The sequence below is a fragment of the Xiphophorus maculatus genome, chromosome 17 (genome assembly GCF_002775205.1).
Source record: "Xiphophorus maculatus strain JP 163 A chromosome 17, X_maculatus-5.0-male, whole genome shotgun sequence".
NCBI lineage: Eukaryota > Metazoa > Chordata > Actinopteri > Cyprinodontiformes > Poeciliidae > Xiphophorus > Xiphophorus maculatus.
Genome location: NC_036459.1, coordinates 3,166,379 through 3,188,916, shown reverse-complemented (window position 1 = coordinate 3,188,916; position 22,538 = coordinate 3,166,379). Strand labels below are relative to the sequence as shown.

Below are 22,538 nucleotides of genomic sequence, written 5' to 3'. Positions count from 1 at the left end.
AGAAGTCAACGGTTTAAGGATTTCTCTTGTTTTTAGTAAAGGGTCATGACACGTTTCTTCTGCTAGCGCTAGGCTAGCATGTTTGTTTTGGTTGCATTTACCCAGAATGCCCTACTTCCTATAGTCCACTTCCTGCTTTTGGAGAGGTCTTGGCATCCACACAAGCATTGGAACCGAACCAGAGTTCTCTTCAACCAGACCGAATTTTGTAGGCGGAGCAGAGTTTAATGTTTTGGTCCGATTAGCGTTCACACCTCCACAAACAAACCAAACAAACCGAATTTTCTAGGCAGATGGACTGGAGTTCGATTAGGAATACTACTCAAGTCATTCATTAAATTTAAAGAGCTCAACAAGATTTTGAGCTTCAATTTTCACCAGCTCATATTTAGCACAATCACGGTTGCCAGGCAACAGGACAAACGCTGAGAGGCAACAAATCTGAAGGAGTTGAGTTATATCGAACGTGTGATTCGATAACTGAACCTAAGGAAGCTGAACCTGCATACAGATCTAGGGTAAGAAAAAAGGCTTCTAAATTCTGCAGACCCCACACATGTTGGACACAACCTGCTTAGTGTTTTACTTACTTCAGGTCAGTTCATCAGGTGCTTTCTGATGAACACCTTACAGACGGAGTTATTAGCTATTCTGGTGTTTAACAAAATAAGCTAATCAGCATGATCCCGGCCTGATGTTGGTTTTCCTTTGACGTATCGCAGGAGAAAAAGTTGATGGAAGTGGCAAAATTCAAAATAATTTCCTCAATTTTGCAACAAACTTTTTTCACTTGCTTAGAGGTGGTGTAGAGTCAAAACATTTAACAAGTTCTGACGGAGCGAACTTTCCCATCCACTGGTGGGTCGGTGACCAGAGGCATGAAACTCTGGAAGATTTTTAAGTCCAAACTTTAAACATTGAGGAAAACCATCTATTTTTTAAAAATGTGTCCATGCTAGTTTACAACTTCTACTTCCTGTTTATGTCGTGTTAACATCTGACAAAATCGCGCTTTGCCTGTTGATTTGCGCCAAACCAATAGATGGAAACACCAGGCTTTCCATTTTTGCGACATTTTAAAAGATCAATTCACATTTTCTTTGTTTTTTTTCTTCACTCAAAATTAATATGATAATTGAATGGATATATAGCTACTGTTTTTTTAGCATAACGAAACTCAACTAATTATTAAAGTTACTTTTAAATATATATACACATAACCTGCATCTTAACTCGAGTCGAGCAAATCTCAATCTCGTTGTAATCTGTTGATGACAGTGACAAATAAATCTTATCTTATCTTAAATACTTTTAGACGGGATAACCTGTTAAAGGTGACAAGCTTGTGTTATTACCTGTGTTAAATCATCAAGTTACTGCAAAAAGCTGCTGGTTTGTACATTTTATCAACAAACTTAATCTGCATGAATACGTTTAGTCGCAACTTCACATGCAGACAAGTTCAGATTTATTTTATTTTATATCAGTTTGAATTCTACAATAACCAGCACAGAGCAGATTTAAAAGTCTAATTTATGCAGTAAAAACAGGCGTTCCTCTTGGACAACTTTACGGCTGGTTGGAATGCATACTTTAAAAATTGAGCTTTGTGCTCTCAAAGGAACTCCTTGATGTTTTTGTTGCATTCAGCTCCTGATTGCAGCTCTAATAAAGACCCCAAAAGCCTTTGATCGACTGTCGGTGCGTGTTTTTGTGCGTCCATCTGCCCTCCACAGACAAACCCAGAGGAGCACACACACGCAGACACACACACACGCAGACACACACACACGCAGACACACACACACGCAGACACACACACACGCAGACACACACACACACGGCTGCGCTGAATAGAAGTGAGTTTTCTTTAATGAGAGTGAAATTTAAATCCAAGACATTGTTCGGTTTTCGGGCAGCAGCCAAGAAAAGCAGGTTCCCCTTCCTCACAAACACACCACTCAGTGACGTAATGCTTCACCGGAGCGCAGACATGTGTTGTATCAAAGCCAGTCACCTGCTGGGAGGCGAAATACATTTCAATTAGTTTTATTGTTTGGCCTCTACAAGAATTTACACTCAACTAGAAACAATAAAAGTTCACTGCAGTTGTTAAACGACCGCACCAAAACCTGGAAGCTCTTTCAGAACCCCAGAGATCCCATGCAGACATCTGACACCTCCGAAACCGCTTTCAGGAAACCCAAAGCCCGACACTTAAACAGCGCTCAGGTCCTCAGACGTCTTTCACAACCGCGAGAACTTATTTACGCCAGTTTAACCCCATTCACCCCCCAATTTCCCTCAATGGGACGTTTATTTAACACCTAGAACTTTTTAGAAACTCTTGGATACAATCAGAGCTCTTCAAAGAAAAGAAGAAAATCCTTGGAAACTTTCCAAAAGCCATAAAACAAGTTGCGCTCGGATTCATTCAAATCATTGAACTTCTGAAAAGCTTGACCTTAAGCAATTCCAGAAGTGAACCCGTTACAGAAACAGTTAAATCTTAAAATACTCAAGTAATTTATTGAACAGTTGCTAAACTTTCAAGTAAAAAACAATTACCTACCTACAGATTTCTAAAACCTGTAAATTTACATTGAAAACAATCCAACCATCTAAATTTAGTTAAAAATACAAAATCCTGAAACATTTTGAAATATGTGAATCCCAAACATTTTACAAAACTTTCCAGAGCATGTTTTATGTTCTCCAGATGATATTTGAAGTGTTTTTTTCCCTCATTTCTGCTTAATTAGTTATTTAATTAGATTTTCATATAATGACTTCAGTAAATTCTTGTAGATTTGTTTTTCCCCATGCGGTTCTGATAACTAAGAGCTGCTGGACCGTGATGTTTGGCATTAGAGTCTATCAAGGTTCTTTGGAAATTTTATGTTTGAAGGTCCAGTTTAGGACCCAAACTGCAACATTTCTTACATTTTCAGCTGCTGTGGTTCTTTCTCACAACCAGCCAAACCCTTTGAAAAACCTGTTCCCCTCCTCGCCTGTGGGGGCGCTGCACCAAGAACCACTGAAGGAAACAACAGAAAAACCTCTGAAGACGAAATGCAAACAAAAATGGAGAGGTGCCAGATTTTAGCGATTGCAGAATTTCTCTTTTGACTTTGGTAAAAGATAACAAGACATTTCTCCTGCTTGTGCTAGACTCAAATGTTTGGTTTAGTTGTATTTACCCAGAATGCCCTGCGCTGTGGTCCACTTCCTGCTTTTGGAGCGGTCTCCGGTCCGCTTGGTATTCACATATGCATTCGAACCGCACCAGAGTTCACTTCAACTGAACTGAAGCCGAGGTTTGTAGGTGGACCAGAATTTGATTTTTTGGTCCAATTACATATTCACAACTCCCCAAACAAACCGAACGTTTAGAAATTTCTGAAATTTGTCAAACTCTAAAAATTTCCAAAAGCTGAATCTTTTTTACTTTTAGAGCTCAGACATTTCCAAGCTTTTTCTATAAAAATTTATCAGATTAATCTAAAGATTTCTGAGTTTTTTTCATATACTTGCTGCTCAAAGGGATAATGGCAGACAAGTAACTTACAGTTTATCTGCCGTCTTCAGTGGCTAAGCTAACTACCCTTAGCATTCACAACATGCCGTGCTAGCTGCAGCAAAGCAGAAAGCAATTGTGATTGACAGCGTTAAGACCCGCCTCCTGGCTCTGATTGGTCACAGCATGATGACAGTTTCAACAAAAATGTAAAAAACATTTTTTATAAAAGTTACAAACTGCAGCTTTAATTGGAAACTTATTTTGATGTTAAATTAAAATTCTTACAAGAAATTTATCACGATAAATGATAAACAATATGATAATGCCAGCAATGGGTAGTAACTAATTACATTACTTTTTGGGGGAAATAATAATAATAATAATACTTTTAGGATTATTTTTCTTCTCTGTACTTTTTACTTTAACTTGAGTAACTTTATTGTGAAGTATTGCTACTCTCATTTGAGAGACATTTCTACATTTTCTACCCACTGTGAGTAAGACCTGGAGTTTTTGTTAAAATTTTGTTAAAGTTTTATATTGAAAGAAATGTGTAAAAAAATTTAATTTAGCCTTTTACCTTAATTTTTAACTTTATATTTTGCCCCATTTGATGAGGTAATTTTTAAATATTAAGTGATTTTATCAGTTACTCAGTATTTGAGAAGACTTTACCAGTTGAGTAATTTTTTGGACGGATACTTTTTACTTTTACTTGAGTAAAACTATGTTGAAGTTGTTCTGCTTTTACTTGAGTGTAACTTTTGGGTTCTCTGCTCACCTGTGCAGGTGAAATGTGGAAATAAAACCCAGAACCTCTTGACGAGGAAACATCAGAGCAGAGTTGGGTATTAGTTACATTTACTCAGTTACATTTACTTGAGTAACGTTTTGTAAAAAATGTACTTTTACAAGTTTTTTTTTACTACACTGCTTTTTACTCTTACTATAGTAAGATTTCTGGATTTTCTACCCACTGAATGAAAAACAAAGATGTTTTAACCAGAAATTCACCAGACAGACAGACACTTGCAGTTTTTGTTAAAATTCCATTTTTTTATTAAACTAATTTGGAAAAATTTTACTTTTGTCTAATTTTTTTGGTGTTATTTATATGAATTATTGTCATTTTTGTCCTTAAAATACCAAAATTTCTACTTAACTTTATATTTTTGTCTGTCTTGTGATTTTTAAATATTAAATGATTCATAATTTGAGCAGTTACTCAGTACAAGAGTAAACTTTTTACCAAATACTTTTTTACTCTAACTTGAGTAATTTCTTGGTTCCAGAGCTGGCCCAATGCATATGCGAGTAAAGCAGATGCTTAGGACCTCCACGCCTCCAGGGGACCCACAAGAGCACCGAGCCAGCATAATAATTTCTTTAACAACTTTAATTTATACAAACTAGATACTATTACACATGGAAAAATTATTTCTATTTTATTCTTGTAGTTGGTATACAATTAATAGGTTAAACTCTTCCTGCTGTCGTTCCACTGCCTAGTGGAGAAATTTAAGATATTAAACTTCTTAACTTGTTTACCGTAAATTCCTTGTTTTTCTGTTAATGTTACTTTCAAGTAGTTAAAATAATGTAGCAAATCTAAAAAGGATGTGTAAATTAGTTTAGATCAAAACCTTAAAATTTTTTCTATTTATTAAAAATAATTTTGCTTATTTTATGAGTATCAATAAAAAATAGAAAACAATTTAATCAATTCTGATCAATAAAATAAGGATTTAGGCCACTCTTTCTTTCTAGGATTAAAGATTTACTTTAATCCTAATTAAAGTAAATCTTTAATTAGGATTTACTTCTAATTAATTTATTAAATTAATTAGAAGTAAATCCTTTGTATTAGAACCAATATTTTCTATTATAAGAAGATTTTACTTGTTTGTGATAATTTTGTCCTAATTAAAGATGGAGAGTTCAGGTATATTAGATATATTAGATACCCCCAGTTCAGGTATATTAGATACCTGAACTGGGGGCCCAAATTTGTATCTTCCTTGAACTGAAGTCAGGGGCCACACACAATCAGCCCGAGGTCCGCATATGGCCCCTGGGCCCCACTTTGGACACCCCTCAAATTATGCTAAAGCTAGCCGGTATGTTACATACATATAGGTAGAGTAGCGTAGGAATGACAAAACATCTGGTGGTGAAATGTTGATATGGGGGGCCTCAAATGAAAATATGCTCAGGGCCCCAAAAGTGCTTGGACCGGCCCTGCTTGGATCGCTACTTTTTACTTTTACTTGAGTAGAAATGTGTTAAAGTAGTGCTGTTCCTCCTTCATTATATTTTTGGGTGCTCTACCACCTCTGCATCAGAGTAAATTAACATTTTTTTTGCCGCCAACGCTACCTGACATGCGCAGAACAGACAGGTGTTCTGATTCCCACCGCGACCGTAACATGTGTGCACTCTCACACAACAAACAAAAATAATAATCATGAAGAAACAATAACTTACAGGTAGGATGTGAACACGCTCAGGTTGCTCGGTATCTCCCGGAGCCCCAGGTCCGAGCAGTCCACCCGGTGCAGCAGCCCGTCCCCCTCGCACCGACAGCGGCCAGGGCAGGTGGCGTGTCCCGCTGCTCTGGAGCTCTCCTCTCGGGAATCACCGGAGCTGTTCCCCGCTGCTGCCGCTTTCTGCATCCTCACCCCGGCCTCGGAGCTCCACAACCCGACCGACAGGACCGCAAGCACCGCTAACAAAGCCCCGAACTCCCGCATGTCCCGCAACGGGTGGAAGTTTCTTGCCCGCGGCAGAAGTGGGTGAATAAGGGGAGAGAAGTTGCGGGAATTTCTTGGTAGTTCCTCTGATGAGGGAAAGCAGGTTGTGGGAGCTGGAAGTTTGCAGCTTGGTGTGTTTCCAGGCTGAACGCGTGGAAATGCGGAGTGTGTGTGAGTCCCTCCACTCAGCACAGCGGCGAGAAAAACCCCGTCCACTTATATATACACCCAGCCCCTGCGATCACAGGGGGGCCACTCCGCTTAAAACAGCCAGATCTGGGATTCATCCCGTCAGCTGCATGATTTAAACTGGAGGGAAAATATTTTTTTTAATCTGATTTTGACATTTAAGTGGGGAAAACGCTTCTTTACGGGTTTTCTATGAAACATTAAATCTTTGGAATCAAATGTGCAAAATTAGCTTTAAACTGGAAGTGTTGCATATTCCGCTAACTTTATGTTTACATGTTTGGTAAACATTTTAAAACACTAGCACCTTAATATAGGCCTTTAAAATAAGTTTCCCGAACCACATATTTATCTTATTTATGACATTTTATTAATGTTTTCTTTTTCTTAACCTTGTGTTGTTTGTTTTATGGAACAGAACAGATATTGGCTAAATACCGGATTTGACAAATTTCCTTTAACAAAATAATAATTTTTTGAACAAATTTGGTAAACATTTTAAATACACTAACAATAATTTTAGTATTTTCCTAATGCTAATTTTGCTAATGGAAAATTACCAAAATTATTGGTTAATTAGCAAATTTCCAATTAGCAAAATGTGCTAATGGGTTTTCATCATGGATGGATGGATGGATGGATAGATGGATGGATGGATGGATGGATGGATGGATGGATGGATGGATGGATGGATGGATGGATGGATGGATGGATGGATGGATGGATGGATAGATGGATGGATGGATGGATGGATGGATGGATGGATGGATGGATGGATGGATGGATGGATGGATGGATGGATGGATGGATGGATGGATGGATGGATGGATTTGAATCTTTAACTTCTTTCTCACCAGGTGATTCTGCAGTAAAACATTTCCCACAGCATGATGCTGCCATTTTTCCGTCCAGATGTGACTCTGGTCTTTATGTCCAAATTTCTATTTTAGTTTCATCAAACTGTCAGACATGACTTGATAAATTCAGGACTTTCTCCTCAAAATTAAAAACTGTAACTTTCCTGGATTTACTTTACTTTATTATTTATTATTTATGTGTTTTTTTTTATTGCAGATGTTTTTCTTTTGTCTTCTTGAACTTTTTTGTCCATCTCATATCTGCTGATAAGAGAACTGCTGGTCATGGAGCATGGAGGTGGCAGCATCATGCTGTGGTGATGCTTGGCACGGGGAAGCTGGTTGATGGAGTTAAAAACCGGAAGACTTGTTCAATATGCAGCCAGAAATATTATGGGATGGTTTAGATCAGAGCATGTTCATGGGTTAGAATGGCCTAGTCAAAGTCCAAACCTAAATCTATCACGGAATCTATGGAAAATCTCTAGATACCCACAGCTGGGAAGCCAACGACATACAGATTCAAAGGGCCAGATTTATAAATGTACGCCACACTTTTCAGATTTTTTCATTACTTTAATCCATCGTAGAATTTTAAAAATATATATATGTTTTGCATTTTCTGTCTTCCTGTTGTTCTTTTCCATATTTTGTTCCATTTTATTTAACAATTATTTTCAATTAGTCTCTTTTCTGTCATTTTTCTGCTTTCTTTTTGTATCTTTTCATTTTTCAAAGTTTTTATTGCTCATATTTATATATATATATAAACATCTGAGGTGTAATTTCTTATCATTTTGTACATTTTTTTATTCTTTAAAATAATTTAAATATTTATTTCAACTGTTTTCCTTGTTTTCTTATACGGTTACCTCCATGCAGTTTTTGTATTATTTAAACTTACGGCAGGTTTTCATGTTCTCATTTCTGTCCATTTGGAATTCTTCTACTTAATTTATGCAACCGTAAGCAAAATTAGCCTGTAATATCACTATTTTAATTATTAATTTGTAAGTAATTGTCAGATTAAGGTCCTGACATATACTGATATGTATAAACAACCAAAATCTGACTTCAGGAGTTTATTTTTAGGTTTGTTGAAGGACCACGTGTCAGAAATCTGACAGACTGAAGTTAATGATTAATGCAGCTCACTTCCTGTGTCAGTACATTTTATGGAAATCAGACAGAGAGGCTTTCTACGTTACAAATATGTGCAGAGAGGCGGGGGGCAGGAATAGGTGAGATATGAAGATGTTATCAAACCCTCAGAGGCAGTGATGATGCAACATGAGGCGACCTGAGGAAAAACACGACCAGCTTCAGCGTCCATTTAAAGAAACAGTCAACCATAAAATCCCTGTTTGTTGTAGTTTTTTGTGTCGGACATGTTGTAGATCTTTAGCTGAAGTGGAAAATCATTTACTGAAGTTAAAACTCACCTGAATGAAAAGGAGTAAAGAATGAGTTGAGGTTTAAAAGTAAAAGCAACATTTTTTGTTAAATAATTCAGATTAGCTGCTGTGTAAAACTAAACCACTTAGTTTTTATCAACATTTAAATGCTGCTTTAAGGGAAAGCTTTACAACTTTCTAGAAATAAATTATAAAAAAAATCATTTTTCTTACTCTAGTAGGCGAAAATGCTTTATTAAAATCAAAATCACTCAATCATCATTAAAATGACTGTAATTTATATTTTATCAATATTTGTGAATTTTTACTGTTTAAGTTTCAGATTCATTGGTTTTTTTTGGTGAAACACTGACCTCTAGTGGTTGAGCTGCAACATTGCAATAAATTTCCAAGTTTTTGTTTATCTCGAGTTTGCAGGACTGAAATTCTCATTTTCGATGTAAGTTTCACGCAGAAAACTTGTTTATACAATAAACAGCAGCTTATTATTTAATTTCTGACGTTAAAAATACATGACAAGTACAGGGCGGTGAATCAGGAGATTATTGGAGGAAAATTAACCTAATGTTTCCAAAAAGTTTAGAGAGTAATCTATTTTTTACCCCCATTTAAATCACTTTATAAAACAGATACAATTCTATTCTATATGAGATTTGAGCATTTCTATGACTATTTATCATTAAAAAATAGCCATTTCATTTAAGTGAAAATACTTAAATGTCGAACACCTGGTTTACGTGCACAGGTACGAAATGGAAACTCATGTTTACGAAGCAGCGAATGGACCCTGAGCTTCTCCGATGTTTTCCCCCTTCAGCCTGTTGTCAACGTGAGAAACTCCAGCAGCTCTGACGGCCCGTATCACGTGATACAGCAGAGAGTAGGTTAAATGAAGATGTCTCACTCGGCTGCCACTTCTAAACTCGGGATCCAGTGATTTTCTTTTAATCACACTTTTAAAATCACCATTTACTTACTGTATGAGCTTTATGATGTAGCTTTGAGTTGTATAATAATTAATCATCGCAAAATGATTGTTATAAATTTTGATTTACTTTTTTGAACATGATCAAAATGCTAAAAAACAATCATGCTTTTTTTTAAGTGCAAAGATAAATCACAGAAACCGTAGCTAATTGGCCATCAGACCAATTTAATTTTTACATTAATAATTTTACTTTAACAATGAGTTAAAATTATTTCTAACTTTTAATGCCCAGTGCTATGTACTTAAGTGTTTTCCTTTTATGATTTTGCTTGATGTACATAAGTGTTCTGTTTGTAATTTTGCTTGATTCCTATAAAGTGTCTTTTAGTTTTTAATAAAGTGCTATACAAATAAAATGTATTAATATTGTTTTTATTGTAATTATCATTGCTAATTAGCTTTAGTTGTATTAAAAAACATCTGTAACCCTTAACTCTGTAGCTTTAAGTGGCTCTTTAGCTCTCTAAATATATTGTGAAATGAAATATTGCCCTTTTTTGTTTGTTTGTTTCTGTGGCCCCTTGGGGAAAAAACCCACCACCACGCCCCGTGTAAATTTGTCTTAGAAACGCCACTAATCGAAGAGACCAGCATTCAAATCTTCTCACAGTGACTCATCGTGTTGTAAATTGGCGATCTTGGTTAAAGCTAGCCGGCTAGCTGCTAATTCAGACTGACGCCATTAGTTAGAGGAAAGAAGGCGTAAGAATCAAGAAGAACGATCCGGTTCCGATTTTAGACCCGTTCTCCTTTCAGCTGCGGACTGATACCGTTAAAAGTTCGGGTCGTGTGAGCTGTCAGGGAGCTGTTCTGATGATTTTAGCCTCTTTTTTAAAGTCGGAAGTCGGTGCACGGTTCGGACTGAGTTAGCATTGTTAGCAGCTCGGAAACAACCGTCTGTTTTTCTGAAGGAAAACTCGAGGATTTTTTTTTTTTTTTTTTTGGAATAAAGTGACACCATGGCAACAGCGGGGGCGGCCGGAACCAGCGGCAGAACCTACTCCTTTAAAGTGGTCCTACTGGGGGAAGGCTGCGTGGGGAAGACGTCGCTGGTGCTGAGATACTGCGAGAACAAATTCAACGACAAACACATCACAACCCTGCAGGTAAGACGGTCCGGGAGGAACCGAACCGAACCGGGCTGCTGATGAGCCCCAGCCGCCTAGTGTGGGTTCTGGCTGGAGAGCGGAGGGTCAGTCAGGTGTTTGTGAGGGTTGTTTACGTTCATTCAGACCAGGGAACGGATCCGGTTTCACTTCCAGTCCGGATCAGAGTGTTGGATCCAATTCCACAGCAGGTCCGGGCGGAGAGGGGAAAGTCCGGTCTCACTTCTCTCCCATAAAAATAATACTTATGGCCTCCTCACATGTCCAACTGCTGGAAAGATTTGTATAACATCTACATTTCCACTGGCACAGCGGCGTGATCATAACAGAACAATTCATAAACCCAGTTAAATTTATTATTAAAAGGAGGTTAGAAAGAAAAGCATGGGGCGACAGTGGAGAGGAAAAACGCCACTTTAACAGGAGGAAACTTAAAAGAATCAGACCGAATGTTGGATAAATACACAGAAATAAACAGAAGCGCTGAGACGGCAGTTTTTCCTGTTAGTGGAAAGTGAGAAGCAACTTTAGCTAACAGCTAAATAAATTAGCTCTGAGACATTTCTTTGAAGGACAATGTTGTTTACAGAAACTTCATAATTCATTTCATTTGTTGTTTTGTTTTTTTATTTTGGATATTTAAAATGTCTTCCAGTTTCAGAGTTAAACTTTCATTCAAATTTTAAAGCTTGTTGATTTTTGAGAATGTGTTCTTGCATAATTACACAATTAAAATGGCCTCAAAGCAACAATATGTGAAGCGGAGCTGAAACTCTGACTCTTCATCCTCAGAGTTTAGCTGCTGCTCAGGGTTTTGAAACTTAAACTTTTCTGCAGGTTTTAGGGGAAAACAAAAAAGAAAATGTTACAAAAATGAAAGCTTCTCGACATGTTTGAACGTCTCGGATGAAACAATCCTGAAATGTGAACCTTAAGGAAGGAAAATAAATCACTGTAGGTTCAGTCTGCAAACAGACGGGACGTTTTTCTGAAGCTGGTCGGACGTTCAGCCACCTTAAACATGCAAGGGGAGATGAAATGGTATAGTTTAGATCAAAACATTCCCTTGGAATGGCCTAGTCAAAGTTCAGACTTAAATCCAGTTGAGAGGATTGCAAAACTTTAAAACAGAATTTTACAGATGGGTTGCGGCGCTTTGCTCACATCAAACCCTAACAAAATACGTCGAGGTTTGACGACGAAACATGACGTTTCCTCTTAGACAATTATGATGCGTAACCATGGTAACAAGGTATTGGTTTTACAACCAATTAGTATGATATGGACTTAAAGTTTCATCACAATATTTAGCGATAACGATCAAAGTGTAGTTTATTACGTCTTATTAATGTAGCCGTTTGACTATGAATGGATGAATTCACTTCATCAGAAAATATTTTAAAACATCGTTAATTGGAATTTATCTTAACGATAAATCGGAATTCTTATTGTGATAAATGATACGATAAATGACGCCCAACGCTACTGACTAGCATCTCAAAAGCTCAAATAGAACCTGAACTTTGACCCCAGATTGTTTCTTCCATGAATCATAGTGAACAATAACTCCAACACCTTTCTTACCAAAGAGAATAAAGTCACAATATTAACTTTATTCTTGTAATTTATGTACTGGATTTTATTCTCATATTATTTAAGTATTTTTGAATTTAATTGAGAAAAAAAATTAAAAAATAATTGAATTTAATAACAATTATTTAGAATAATTTTGGAAGTTCCTGCTAAGCTTTAAGGTCAATATTAGTAAATATTGACCTTAAAGCTAGTGATCGTTGCTTATCCTCCATCCTCGCTGACATTTCTCCTTTTTATTTATTGAATTTTCTCTTGTTGGACACAAACATCCTGACGTTCAGTCACACAGTCACAGTTCAAACCTGCAGCATGTGTGACGTTAAAATCCAGAAATGAACCAAACGGTTCAGGGTGAGACAAAGAAAATAAAACTCCAATTCAATGATACTTTATTGATCCCAAAGGGAAATAAAATAAGTAAATAACTAAGTAAATAAACAATTAATTAAATAGTGAATAATTTATTAAATAAATAAGTAAATAAAAATGTAATAAGTAAATTAAAAAAATTAATAAATAAGTAAATAAAAAATTAAAAATAAATTGTAATAAATTAAAAATGTAACAAATAAGTAAATAAAAAATGTAATGAATAAATATAAATGAAAAATTAAATATAACTAAATAAACAAGTTTAACTAAATTATTATATAAATAAATATAAAAAATAATTTAATGTAAGTAAAAAAAATAAGAAAATAAAAGTAAATTAATAAATAAATGGCCCAGATGATCCAAAGCAGTGGAAATGTTGAACAGAACTCGTTGAACTGCATTGTGGGAGTTGCAGTCCGCCTCCCATCAGGTCAGCAGGGTGGAGGAGGGGTCCGCCGCAGTCACACGGCGCCGCCGCAGCGCCTCACATGAGCCGCATCCCTGCTGCACGCAGGAGAACGATTAACTGAGCCGCTCTGATCCTGACGGAGAGCTGCAGATCACAGGATCAGGGGAAAAGTTGGAGAAACTTCCAACACACTTTATTTTTTTTTGTTTTTTCCCTCCTTCGTTTGAACGTTGGGTCGTTCTCAGGACGAGCTCTGCATCGATGAAACGCCACGCTGAGTCATGGGATGTTTTTCTGGCTCCGTTCGGCTGCTGCTCAGTTTAACGTGAGAAACCTGCAGATATAGGCAATAAAAAACAGTCAGGATCAATAAAAGCAGCTGCTGCAGAGAAGCTTCACACTGAGATCATCCAGGTCTGAGGAATAATCTGGTCAAGTTTCGCTGGAATCAGAGATTTAAATTCAGAACGGCGACAATTCAAAAGGCGGAAGTTTGTGGAAGAATCTAAATATGTTTTTGGTATTTAAAATAAAATTGAAAATTATCATAATGAAGCTGATTTATTTTTAAAAAATTGTCTTGTCACAATAAGCAATAAGTCAATTAATCACATGATAAATTAAAACAATAATAATTAAAATTTGCGTGATTTATCGGTTTTCTCTTTTAACCGAAAACTGGATGAGAAAAGTCTTCAGTCTGTTTAGAGAGATTTTATAACTCATTTTATTTGTTTTGTTTATTTATCTTGGATATTTAAAATGTCTTCCAGTTCCATTGTTAAATATTAGTTATAATTTAAAGTTGATTGATCTTTTAGAATGTGTTTCTGCATTATTATTCTGTCAAAACTTAGAAATGACCTCAAAATAAAATATTATCGTTTATGGCAGTAAATTGTGGGATGATTCATGGACCTGACGCTGATAAACAGGAAACAGCAACATGTTTGGATCTGAAGCTCAGATTAAATCTGGACGATCCACCTGTTCCCCACCTGAGGGCTTTGAGTTTCAGTTTCCTGACAGATACGAGTTGAGCAATCTGAGGCAACTTCACACAGCAACACAAGCTGAACATTTCAACACAGACGTTGGTCAATCTGCAACTTTCTTCCTGTTCACTTTTCTTCAAAATTGTTAAAATGCTGGAGTGACGTTAGTGGTAACTAGTGGTGGACCGATCCACTTTTTCACCTCCGGTACCGATATCTGAGCTTTAACATCGGCTGATACAGAAACAGAAATGTTTCCTTTTTTTAAGCACAGTCATAAATCTGCTGAATTAACCATTTATTTAATAACTGTTCAACAGAACAGTACATTTCATTACACCAATTTCTTCACAAACGTGAATTTGTTCAGTCAGTGAAATTAGGAGTAAAACAGCCAATATAAATAATAAACTGATAAAAATTATGTAAAAAAAAATAAACTTCAACAAGCCTTTTTTTCCAAATAGTTCAGAAATTGCAATTAGGAATTCTAAATATAATGTAGAATAAATAGTAAAGTATAGAATTAGACTGGATAGATCACCATTGTCACCAATGCCCGATATACATTTTTTTCAATATTGGTACCGATACAGATAATATTGGATCAGTGTGTCTCTATTTATCATAATAATTTCCTGAAGTTCTGGTCCATTTCTCGTGACAGAACCGGTGGAACCGGGTCAGGTTTGTACGTTGTTTTTATTGGATTTTTTGTTTTTTTTCCACCATTGCTCTCATTGTGATGTCAGCACGCCTGGGGCGGCCATCTTGTTTTTCAAGTAGATTTTACAGCTTCTTTTATTTGGACTTTGATTCCGATCAACTTTACGATGGAATATTAGAGTCAAGATTATTTTTTTAAATTATGACAATAAAGTCATAATATTACAAGAATACAGCCGTCATATTAGGAGAATAAGGTTGTCATTTTATAAATCCACTCAAAAAATAACAAAATATTAAAACGGGGACTGTTGTGGAGTTACACTTTGGTATAAATTTTACTAATTTTTTAACACATTATCAGTAAATTATTTTCAGTGTTCGGGTTTTTAATCAGTCGTACAAAACATTTGATCCTATTTTGAAGAAAGAACCACAAACTGAACTGGTTGCATCATATCCTGTTAAATAACATTTTTTGTCTCATTATTTTAAGACATTTTTTCTGGTAAATTTGTGTCTTTTTTTCTGCTAATATAAGGAACAAATATTTTGTCTGTTATCAGCAGTAAAAACGGTATTTATATCAGTCTTCATTTAAAAACAGTTGCTGTGTTTAGAAACGTTTCAATACATCAACTAAAGCAGATTTGGCGAACTCTTCTATCTTCCACAGTTTTATTCTGTGGAAAATAGAATAAAACTTGTAAGAGATAATGTTGTATCTAACATTTTATGCAAGTAGATTTTAATCTAAAAGTTGTAGTTTTGTCCTAATTTATTTTGAATTGTGGTTGGGAGGCCACATAAAATCAGTCTGATGGCAGCAAATGGCCCTCTGCCCCTACTTTGAGAACCATTGCTCTAAATCAAACAATTCTCCTTAAAATAAACATAGAAGCTGATTATTTTCTACATAAAAACAAACTTAAATAATTGAATTGCACTTCATCAAGTATCATAGTTTACTAATAAAGTTTAAGCATTTTCATTTCTAACAGATAAATTTAGCTGGAACTGGACGAATTAAGCGACCAGAAACGGCTCAAAGCGGAGGAAGTGTTGCCTCTCCTCTTCATTAATGTTTAATGGAGTGATTATTAACTCCTCCTCCTCTTCCTCTGCAGGCGTCCTTCCTCACAAAGAAGCTCAACATCACAGGGAAGCGGGTCAACCTGGCCATTTGGGTGAGACGCTCTCTGATGCTGCTCATGATGCGTTCAAGTACCAAACTGAAACCTGTGTTTTTGTGTGTGTGCAGGACACGGCGGGTCAGGAGCGTTTCCACGCGTTGGGTCCAATCTACTACAGAGACTCCAATGGAGCCATTCTAGTCTACGACATCACAGACGAAGACTCCTTCCAGAAGGTAAAACCGCTGCGTTCAGAACTGAGAACTGCTTCCAGAAACTGAACTGATTCCTTATTTTTGAACAGAATCATGACTCTCAAGACTCCACAGTTTTGCTAATTAGGGAATATCTTTTCCTGACTCTCTTCAGTGTCAGGAACTGGTTCAAAATAAGAAATCAGTTCATGTTAGAAACGTTTTCAACATGTCGACTGTTCAGAATGTTGAATCTCTGAAAAATAAGGAATCCGTTTGGATTTCTTATGTTGGAATAGTTCTTGATACTAAATGATTCCTTATGTTAAACTGATTCCTTATTTTGAACCAGGTCCTGACTTTGAACTGATTCCTTGAACTGATTCCTGATATTGAACTGATTCCTTAGATTCCAGACTCAATTTGTTCAGGTCCTGATCAGAAGTTTTTCATAATTCCTGAAAGTCTTCCTGAATTATTATTATTATTATTATTATTTAAATTTTTTTTACGTCTGATTCAGTTTCTGTCTGGTACCTGATGTTTATTTCTTTAAACATCTGGACTCTGACCTACAGAACATTTACAGACACAATATGGATGTTGTTTTTTTTAGCTTGATTTGTTATAAAACCTGAACAATAACAGTTGAAGTTATCAACAAAATGTTTCTTAAACAGCTGTTGACTAAAATCCACAAGTAAATAAGATGATTAATCTGGAAAATAATCATAAACAGTCACGCTTTAGTTGAAAGTGAGAAATTATTCAGCATGAAGATAGAAACGTGACATTTGTGTCATGAGAGTTTATCTTCACTTTTATTTAAATTGTGGAGTCAGGGCGCCCTCTGCTGGACGCTTTGGGAATCATCTCAGGTTTAAACTTAAAACAAGCCAGATTTAGAAAACTTTAATTAAACATGCTAACAACACCAAGGCTAGAGATTCACCTGAACCCTAAGGAAAGTTGTTTTTAAGTAAAAACTGTAACAATATGTCATATTTAACGGGTTTAGCAGAACTAATCAGTGTTTTGTTGTTGTTGCAGGTGAAGAACTGGGTGAAAGAGCTGAGAAAAATGTTGGGAAACGAGATTTGTTTATGTATAGTAGGTGAGTTAACAAAGTTACTGCAAAAGTTAAATTAAAGACAATTTATCTATAGAAAACCTCAGTATTTACCAACAGAAAATGTCCATGAACACAAATCAGTCTCAGTGATTTTCTTCGATTTTGTGTTTATTGAGTTTATTGCATCACTAATTGTTGTTCAGGGGGGAAAAGAAAAAAGAAGTTATCCAGAAATGAGGATTTCAGTTTCAGTTTCATTTTCTGGCTCCATCTTTGGGATTTCACGCCAAACAGAAACTTTGGGGGTTTTGTTGTGTTGCTGCCGTTGTCATGGCGACCGCAGCTTAAATTGTGGCCGTCATGTGTTCAGACCAGGTTAAATCTGCGGTTTGGAAACGGGATTCAGTTTTTAACATTTTTAAAATGATCATTTCACATCTTTAAATTGTGGCGTGTTTTTTTGGATTCTGGACCTTTGAGGTTTTTCTCCACCAACTTTAAAGTTTACAGACAAAAATGGTAATTGTTTTTCTTTATAAAACCAATGAAGCTCAGTCAGAGTGAAAGTTTTCAAGTCTTACTACAGATGATCAGTTTTATTTATGTCTGGACTTTAAGTAGGCCATTCTAACCCATAAATCTGGCTTCATTTTAACCATCTATTGGATATCAGGCTCCATGTTTAGAAACTTTAATTAAACATGCTAGCATGTTTAAAACCTTTTTAGGTTTTATGTGCACCTAAAAAGAATTAAATTAAACATTTTAGGATAAAGGAGAATAAATGTTTTATTTTTAAGTTCTATTTTTTGTCGTTTAAACCAGAAGTTTGCTGGTTTTTATCTAGAACTCCTATTTTTATAAAGCCAGAACTTCTCTGACATTTTGCAGAAACATAAACATGTTATTTCTGCGCCTGTCTAGCAAAACAAATTTTGCTGGATGATAAATTGTCCCAATAATTACTGCGATAAATGATAATATTGTTTGTATTTCAACTGACATATTAATAATGGCATAATAATGCAAGTTTGCCCCTTTAAAGACAAATAAACTTTAATTTGGTACAGAACACACACCAACCAAAAACAATAAGTAAAATGGAAATAAAGAATACACACAACCGAAACTATGAATAAAATGGATTATGATGTTTCTGTAAATAAAATTATCAGACTGAAGAATTTTGTCATCCAGGTTTTTTTCTCCAAGAAAAAAATAATAAATTAGTCAAATGGAAACGAATAATCTCATTTTAATTTATCATGCGATTAATTGTTTTATTGCTTGTTGCTGCAGTGTTTTAAATTCTTTGTGTCTCTGCAGGTAATAAAATAGATTTGGACAAAGACAGACACGTGTCAGTGGAAGATGCTGAGAGGTGAGGAGAACTGGAGGAAATCAGACGCTTTTCCCGCCGCAGGCAGACAGACAGATGGCACCAATGAGACTCCTCTGCTGACCTCTGACCTCTTGTTTCTGTTGTAGCTATGCAGAGTCAGTGGGAGCCAAACACTACCACACATCAGCCAAGCTAAATAAAGGCATAGAGGAGCTGTTCCTGGATCTGTGTAAACGTGAGTCTGACCCACAATCTGATGTTTCAGTTATTTATTTTATTTAGTTCAAAAAAGTGTTTAAAAACAAGAAAATAAGAAATCAGTAGGACAATACTGATTACACAATAATTATCTTACTACTTCCTTTACACACACACACACACACACACACACTGCCTGCAGACATGAAACCAACACACACATTTATCCATTTATGTTTGTTTCAGAATTTAATTGTGCAAGAAAACAAAAAAAGTTTTTATATAGCAACTGTCATAGACTGCACAAATAAATAAATTATTATATTTAAATAAGTATAAATAATATAGTACAAACACAGAAATAACTGGGATGTTTTTTAATCCACAATAATTCAGTCTTGCAAGTTTGTATCAACCATAAAGTTCCTTGCGTTGAAAATTTAAAATAATTTAAAAGCTTAAAATTTATCATTTTAAAAAAATGACAATTTATAATTTAAAGAAAACAAAAAGTGTATCAGTTAATTTAAAAATAAATTTTTGAATTTTCTTTTAATCCAAAAGTAAAATATAATTTCCCAAAATTTTATTTTTGATTTATTGATAAAATCGATTTATAGTCCAGCACCAGCTGAAAACTGTGCAGGTAATTTTTTCTAATTTTTTTCTGTTTTTCCATCAGGCATGATGGAGACAGCTCAGGCGGAGGAGAGAGCGAAGGGAAACGGAGCCAGCCAATCAGCATCAAACAGGCGGGGCGTACAGATAGTCGACGACGAGCCGCAGGCCACGCCGGCCGGAGGATGCTGCTCCTCTGGCTAACACACACACACACACGCACACACACACACACACACACACACACACACACACACACTGCCTGCAGACATAAAACCAACACACACATTTATCCGTCTGCCTGCCATCCAGTTCGTCCGCTTGAAAATAAACTCCGCCTCTGCTGCTGAGGATCATGGGAAATCATATTTAAGTTCTTGGTCTGTGTTCGCTCCAGAATAAAATTTATCCGAGTGTGCTTCTGTCGCACGTTGATCTTTGTAACCCGTCTCTCTGTGTGACATTAAACATGGCGGCTAATGGTTTCTTTCTTTCTGTTTTGGAGTGAAGCTGCTGTTTTGATTAACCTTCAGTGGTGCGATGGCTCCACCTGCTGGACGGAGGTGGAAGAGTTTTCTTTTAATCGGTTTGTTGGCGAGGAAAACCTGCAAAAATAAAGCAGCTGGATTTCTTCACATAACGAGAAAGAAAAAGCTCTGAACTTGCCCTGTAATCAAACTAGAAACGGCCAATAAAAATGTTTCTAAGGGCTCCAGTTAGAGCTGCACTCATCTAAATAAATCCATGTTTAATCAGGAAGTGAACTGGAAACGTAACACCAGGATTTATCGTTTTATTAAATTTCATACACTCTGTAAAAAACTGATTTCTGCTCTCCTGTTCCTCCTCTGTTCTGATTTGTAACTTTGAAAGATGTGACAGAAAATCAAACATAGATGGAAATAATGATCAGATGTCAGATATTTTAATGAGTGATAAAAGATGTAAAGACAAAAAGTAAACCATCTCCAGCTACATATGTTTGCATTTTTCTTGCATCGGTGTTATATGTCTGATTTATTTTGTGTAACTAAAAGTTTATTGTTGAAATAAAACTCTAAAACGTTTATTTCTATCCAAATCAAAATCAGAGCTTCAGCTTTTACGTTCAGATTCTGCCCTAAAAGTTACATCTTATTTCTCCAGGATTCAAAATATTTTCCACATTTAAACGGAAATATGAACGACGACGTATTGTTAATGTGCCATTATTGTTATTATTACTATTATTATTGATTATCGGAGGAATCTCCCTCGCTTGGCTCTGCTCCTCTTCATCACTTTGGATTTTTCTTTCCTCCCTGAACAGAGAAGTGAAACTGTGCATGTTTGATTCATGTAAACTGCTTTGTTTGTCTCACTTTTAAACTAAATAAAGTAAGTTATTTTACAGTGATGGGAATCTGAGTGTTTGTGCTTCAAAACTTCCTGAATAAAAATCAATAATTTTAAAGCTAGAACCAGTTTGAGTTGATCTGAGCAGGAAGTGATGAGCCTCAGCTGCCTACTTCCTGTGTGAAGGAGGAACAGAAATCCTCCCATCATGATGGAGCTCAAGTTTATTTGTCAGCAACAAAGCAGGTCAAAGTGCTTTGCATCATAAAAACATAACAGTTATGAAACAAGCGGTAAATGTTACATTTTATCAAGTGGCATCAAAAATAATCAAGCAATTACTCATCAGATACGTTGATCAATGTTCCAGTTATTATAAATCAAAGGCAACTGTAAGCACTTTTTACTTTTGATTTAAAGAAATTCAGGTCAGTTTTCCAGGAAGTTTGTTCCGGATCATTGGAGTATATGTTCTCTTTACGAGAAAGTAATATTCTCATAAATAGAACACTAACTTGTGCTATCTTGTATAAATGGAGGAGTAGAGAGTGTACCTTGCTAAATGAAGAAAATTAGTTAATTACATTGTAATTATTCTCCGCTTGAGCTGCAGAGACGGGATCGTTTCAATCAGTCATCCCAGAGCATCTGCACTTGTCTCATCCTGCGTTACAACAAGCTACAAAATGGAGCTGGAAGATGTTTAATGAAACCTGGGAAAAGTTGAACTGTTTACTCAAACGGTGCTGAATAGCACCAGTTTGTTTCAGGCTGTGTTTTTACTTAACTTATATTAGACATTTTTAACTCTAGTAAGATATCGTTCGGTTCATTCGGTTTTATTTTGTTGCTCTAATTATTTTCAGATTATTTCCAACAACAAAATCTAAAACTTGTTTTAAAAACATCACTGTGTTTAGTCAAAGCTCATAAATGCCCATGGCTGTTTTTGAGTAAAAAAAAAAAGGTCAATGTATGTTTTGCTAGCCATAAAAACATGGCTAAAGAAAAAATACTTGTAAGCAACATTTTCTATTAAAAGAAAAATAAATTTGTCAGTGGAAATCTTAAGAAGTGCAGAAAGTGTTTATCTGTTTCAGCTAAAGACCATTGAACTAAATTATTCCAATTATAATAATATTCCTTTATTTAATCAGGTAAACCCCGTTGAGATCTAGATCTCATTTTCAAGAGGGACCTGAAACAAACTTCAAATTAAACAGAGTTAGGGAGTATCTAATTACATTTACTCAATTACATTTACGTAATTTTAAAAAAAAAATTACTTTTAGGAGTATTTCACTACGCTTCACCCTTTATTTAAAATGCATTATAAAATTTCATAAGTTTTTTTATTTAAAGAAACTGATTCAGAATTATTTTTCTTTTACTTGATTTTTTACATTTTCTGTTACTTGTATGAATTATTGTCAATTAAAGTACCAAAATTTCCAATTAACTTTATTTTTTGGTCCGTCGGATTATTAAATTTTTAAATATTAGATCATTTGATCAGTTACTCAGTATTTATATATATATTTTTTTACTTTTACTTGAGTAATTTCTTGCACAGTTACTTTTTGCTTTCATATGCTGAAGTAGTTCTACTCTTACTTGATTAAAATTTTAGGGTACTCTGCCCACCTTTGACATTAAACAATCCCCCTAATTAAAATAATTAACTTTTTAAGTACTTACGTATAATTTTCGTGAATAAAAACTCCTATTTTAAAACAGACCAAGCAACACTTTCATGTCTTTTTGTTGCTTTCTGGGACTG

At 35.5% G+C, this 22,538-nt stretch overlaps 2 protein-coding genes across 2 annotated transcripts in view; one reads left to right on the top strand and one right to left on the bottom strand.

Moving 5' to 3' along the window:
- lgr5 (leucine rich repeat containing G protein-coupled receptor 5) overlaps positions 1-6,535 on the bottom strand; it is a 41,108-nt gene extending 34,573 nt beyond the window's left edge. The window contains exon 1 of the mRNA XM_023349890.1: positions 6,005-6,535. Within this exon, the coding sequence (XP_023205658.1) occupies positions 6,005-6,270 (266 nt within the window). The 5' untranslated portion in view covers positions 6,271-6,535. The remainder of the gene's footprint in view (positions 1-6,004) is intronic.
- A 3,816-nt stretch (positions 6,536-10,351) lies between these two features.
- On the top strand, positions 10,352-20,819 carry rab21 (RAB21, member RAS oncogene family). Its single transcript, XM_005812258.2, has 7 exons — positions 10,352-10,825; positions 15,994-16,053; positions 16,128-16,235; positions 17,244-17,307; positions 18,592-18,646; positions 18,754-18,842; positions 19,488-20,819. Exons 1-7 carry the CDS (start codon positions 10,679-10,681, stop codon positions 19,625-19,627), a joined length of 663 nt encoding a protein of 220 aa, XP_005812315.1. The 5' UTR covers positions 10,352-10,678; the 3' UTR covers positions 19,628-20,819.
- The last annotated feature ends 1,719 nt before the right edge of the window (positions 20,820-22,538 follow it).

Excerpts from the sequence above, each read along its gene's own strand:
- rab21 (XM_005812258.2), top strand. The coding sequence starts at position 10,679 with ATGGCAACAGCGGGGGCGGCCGGAACCAGCGGCAGAACCTACTCCTTT. Across the intron at positions 16,054-16,127 it reads GGGTCAACCTGGCCATTTGG|GACACGGCGGGTCAGGAGCG; the intron begins GTGAGACGCTCT and ends GTGTGTGTGCAG. Across the intron at positions 17,308-18,591 it reads GATTTGTTTATGTATAGTAG|GTAATAAAATAGATTTGGAC; the intron begins GTGAGTTAACAA and ends GTGTCTCTGCAG.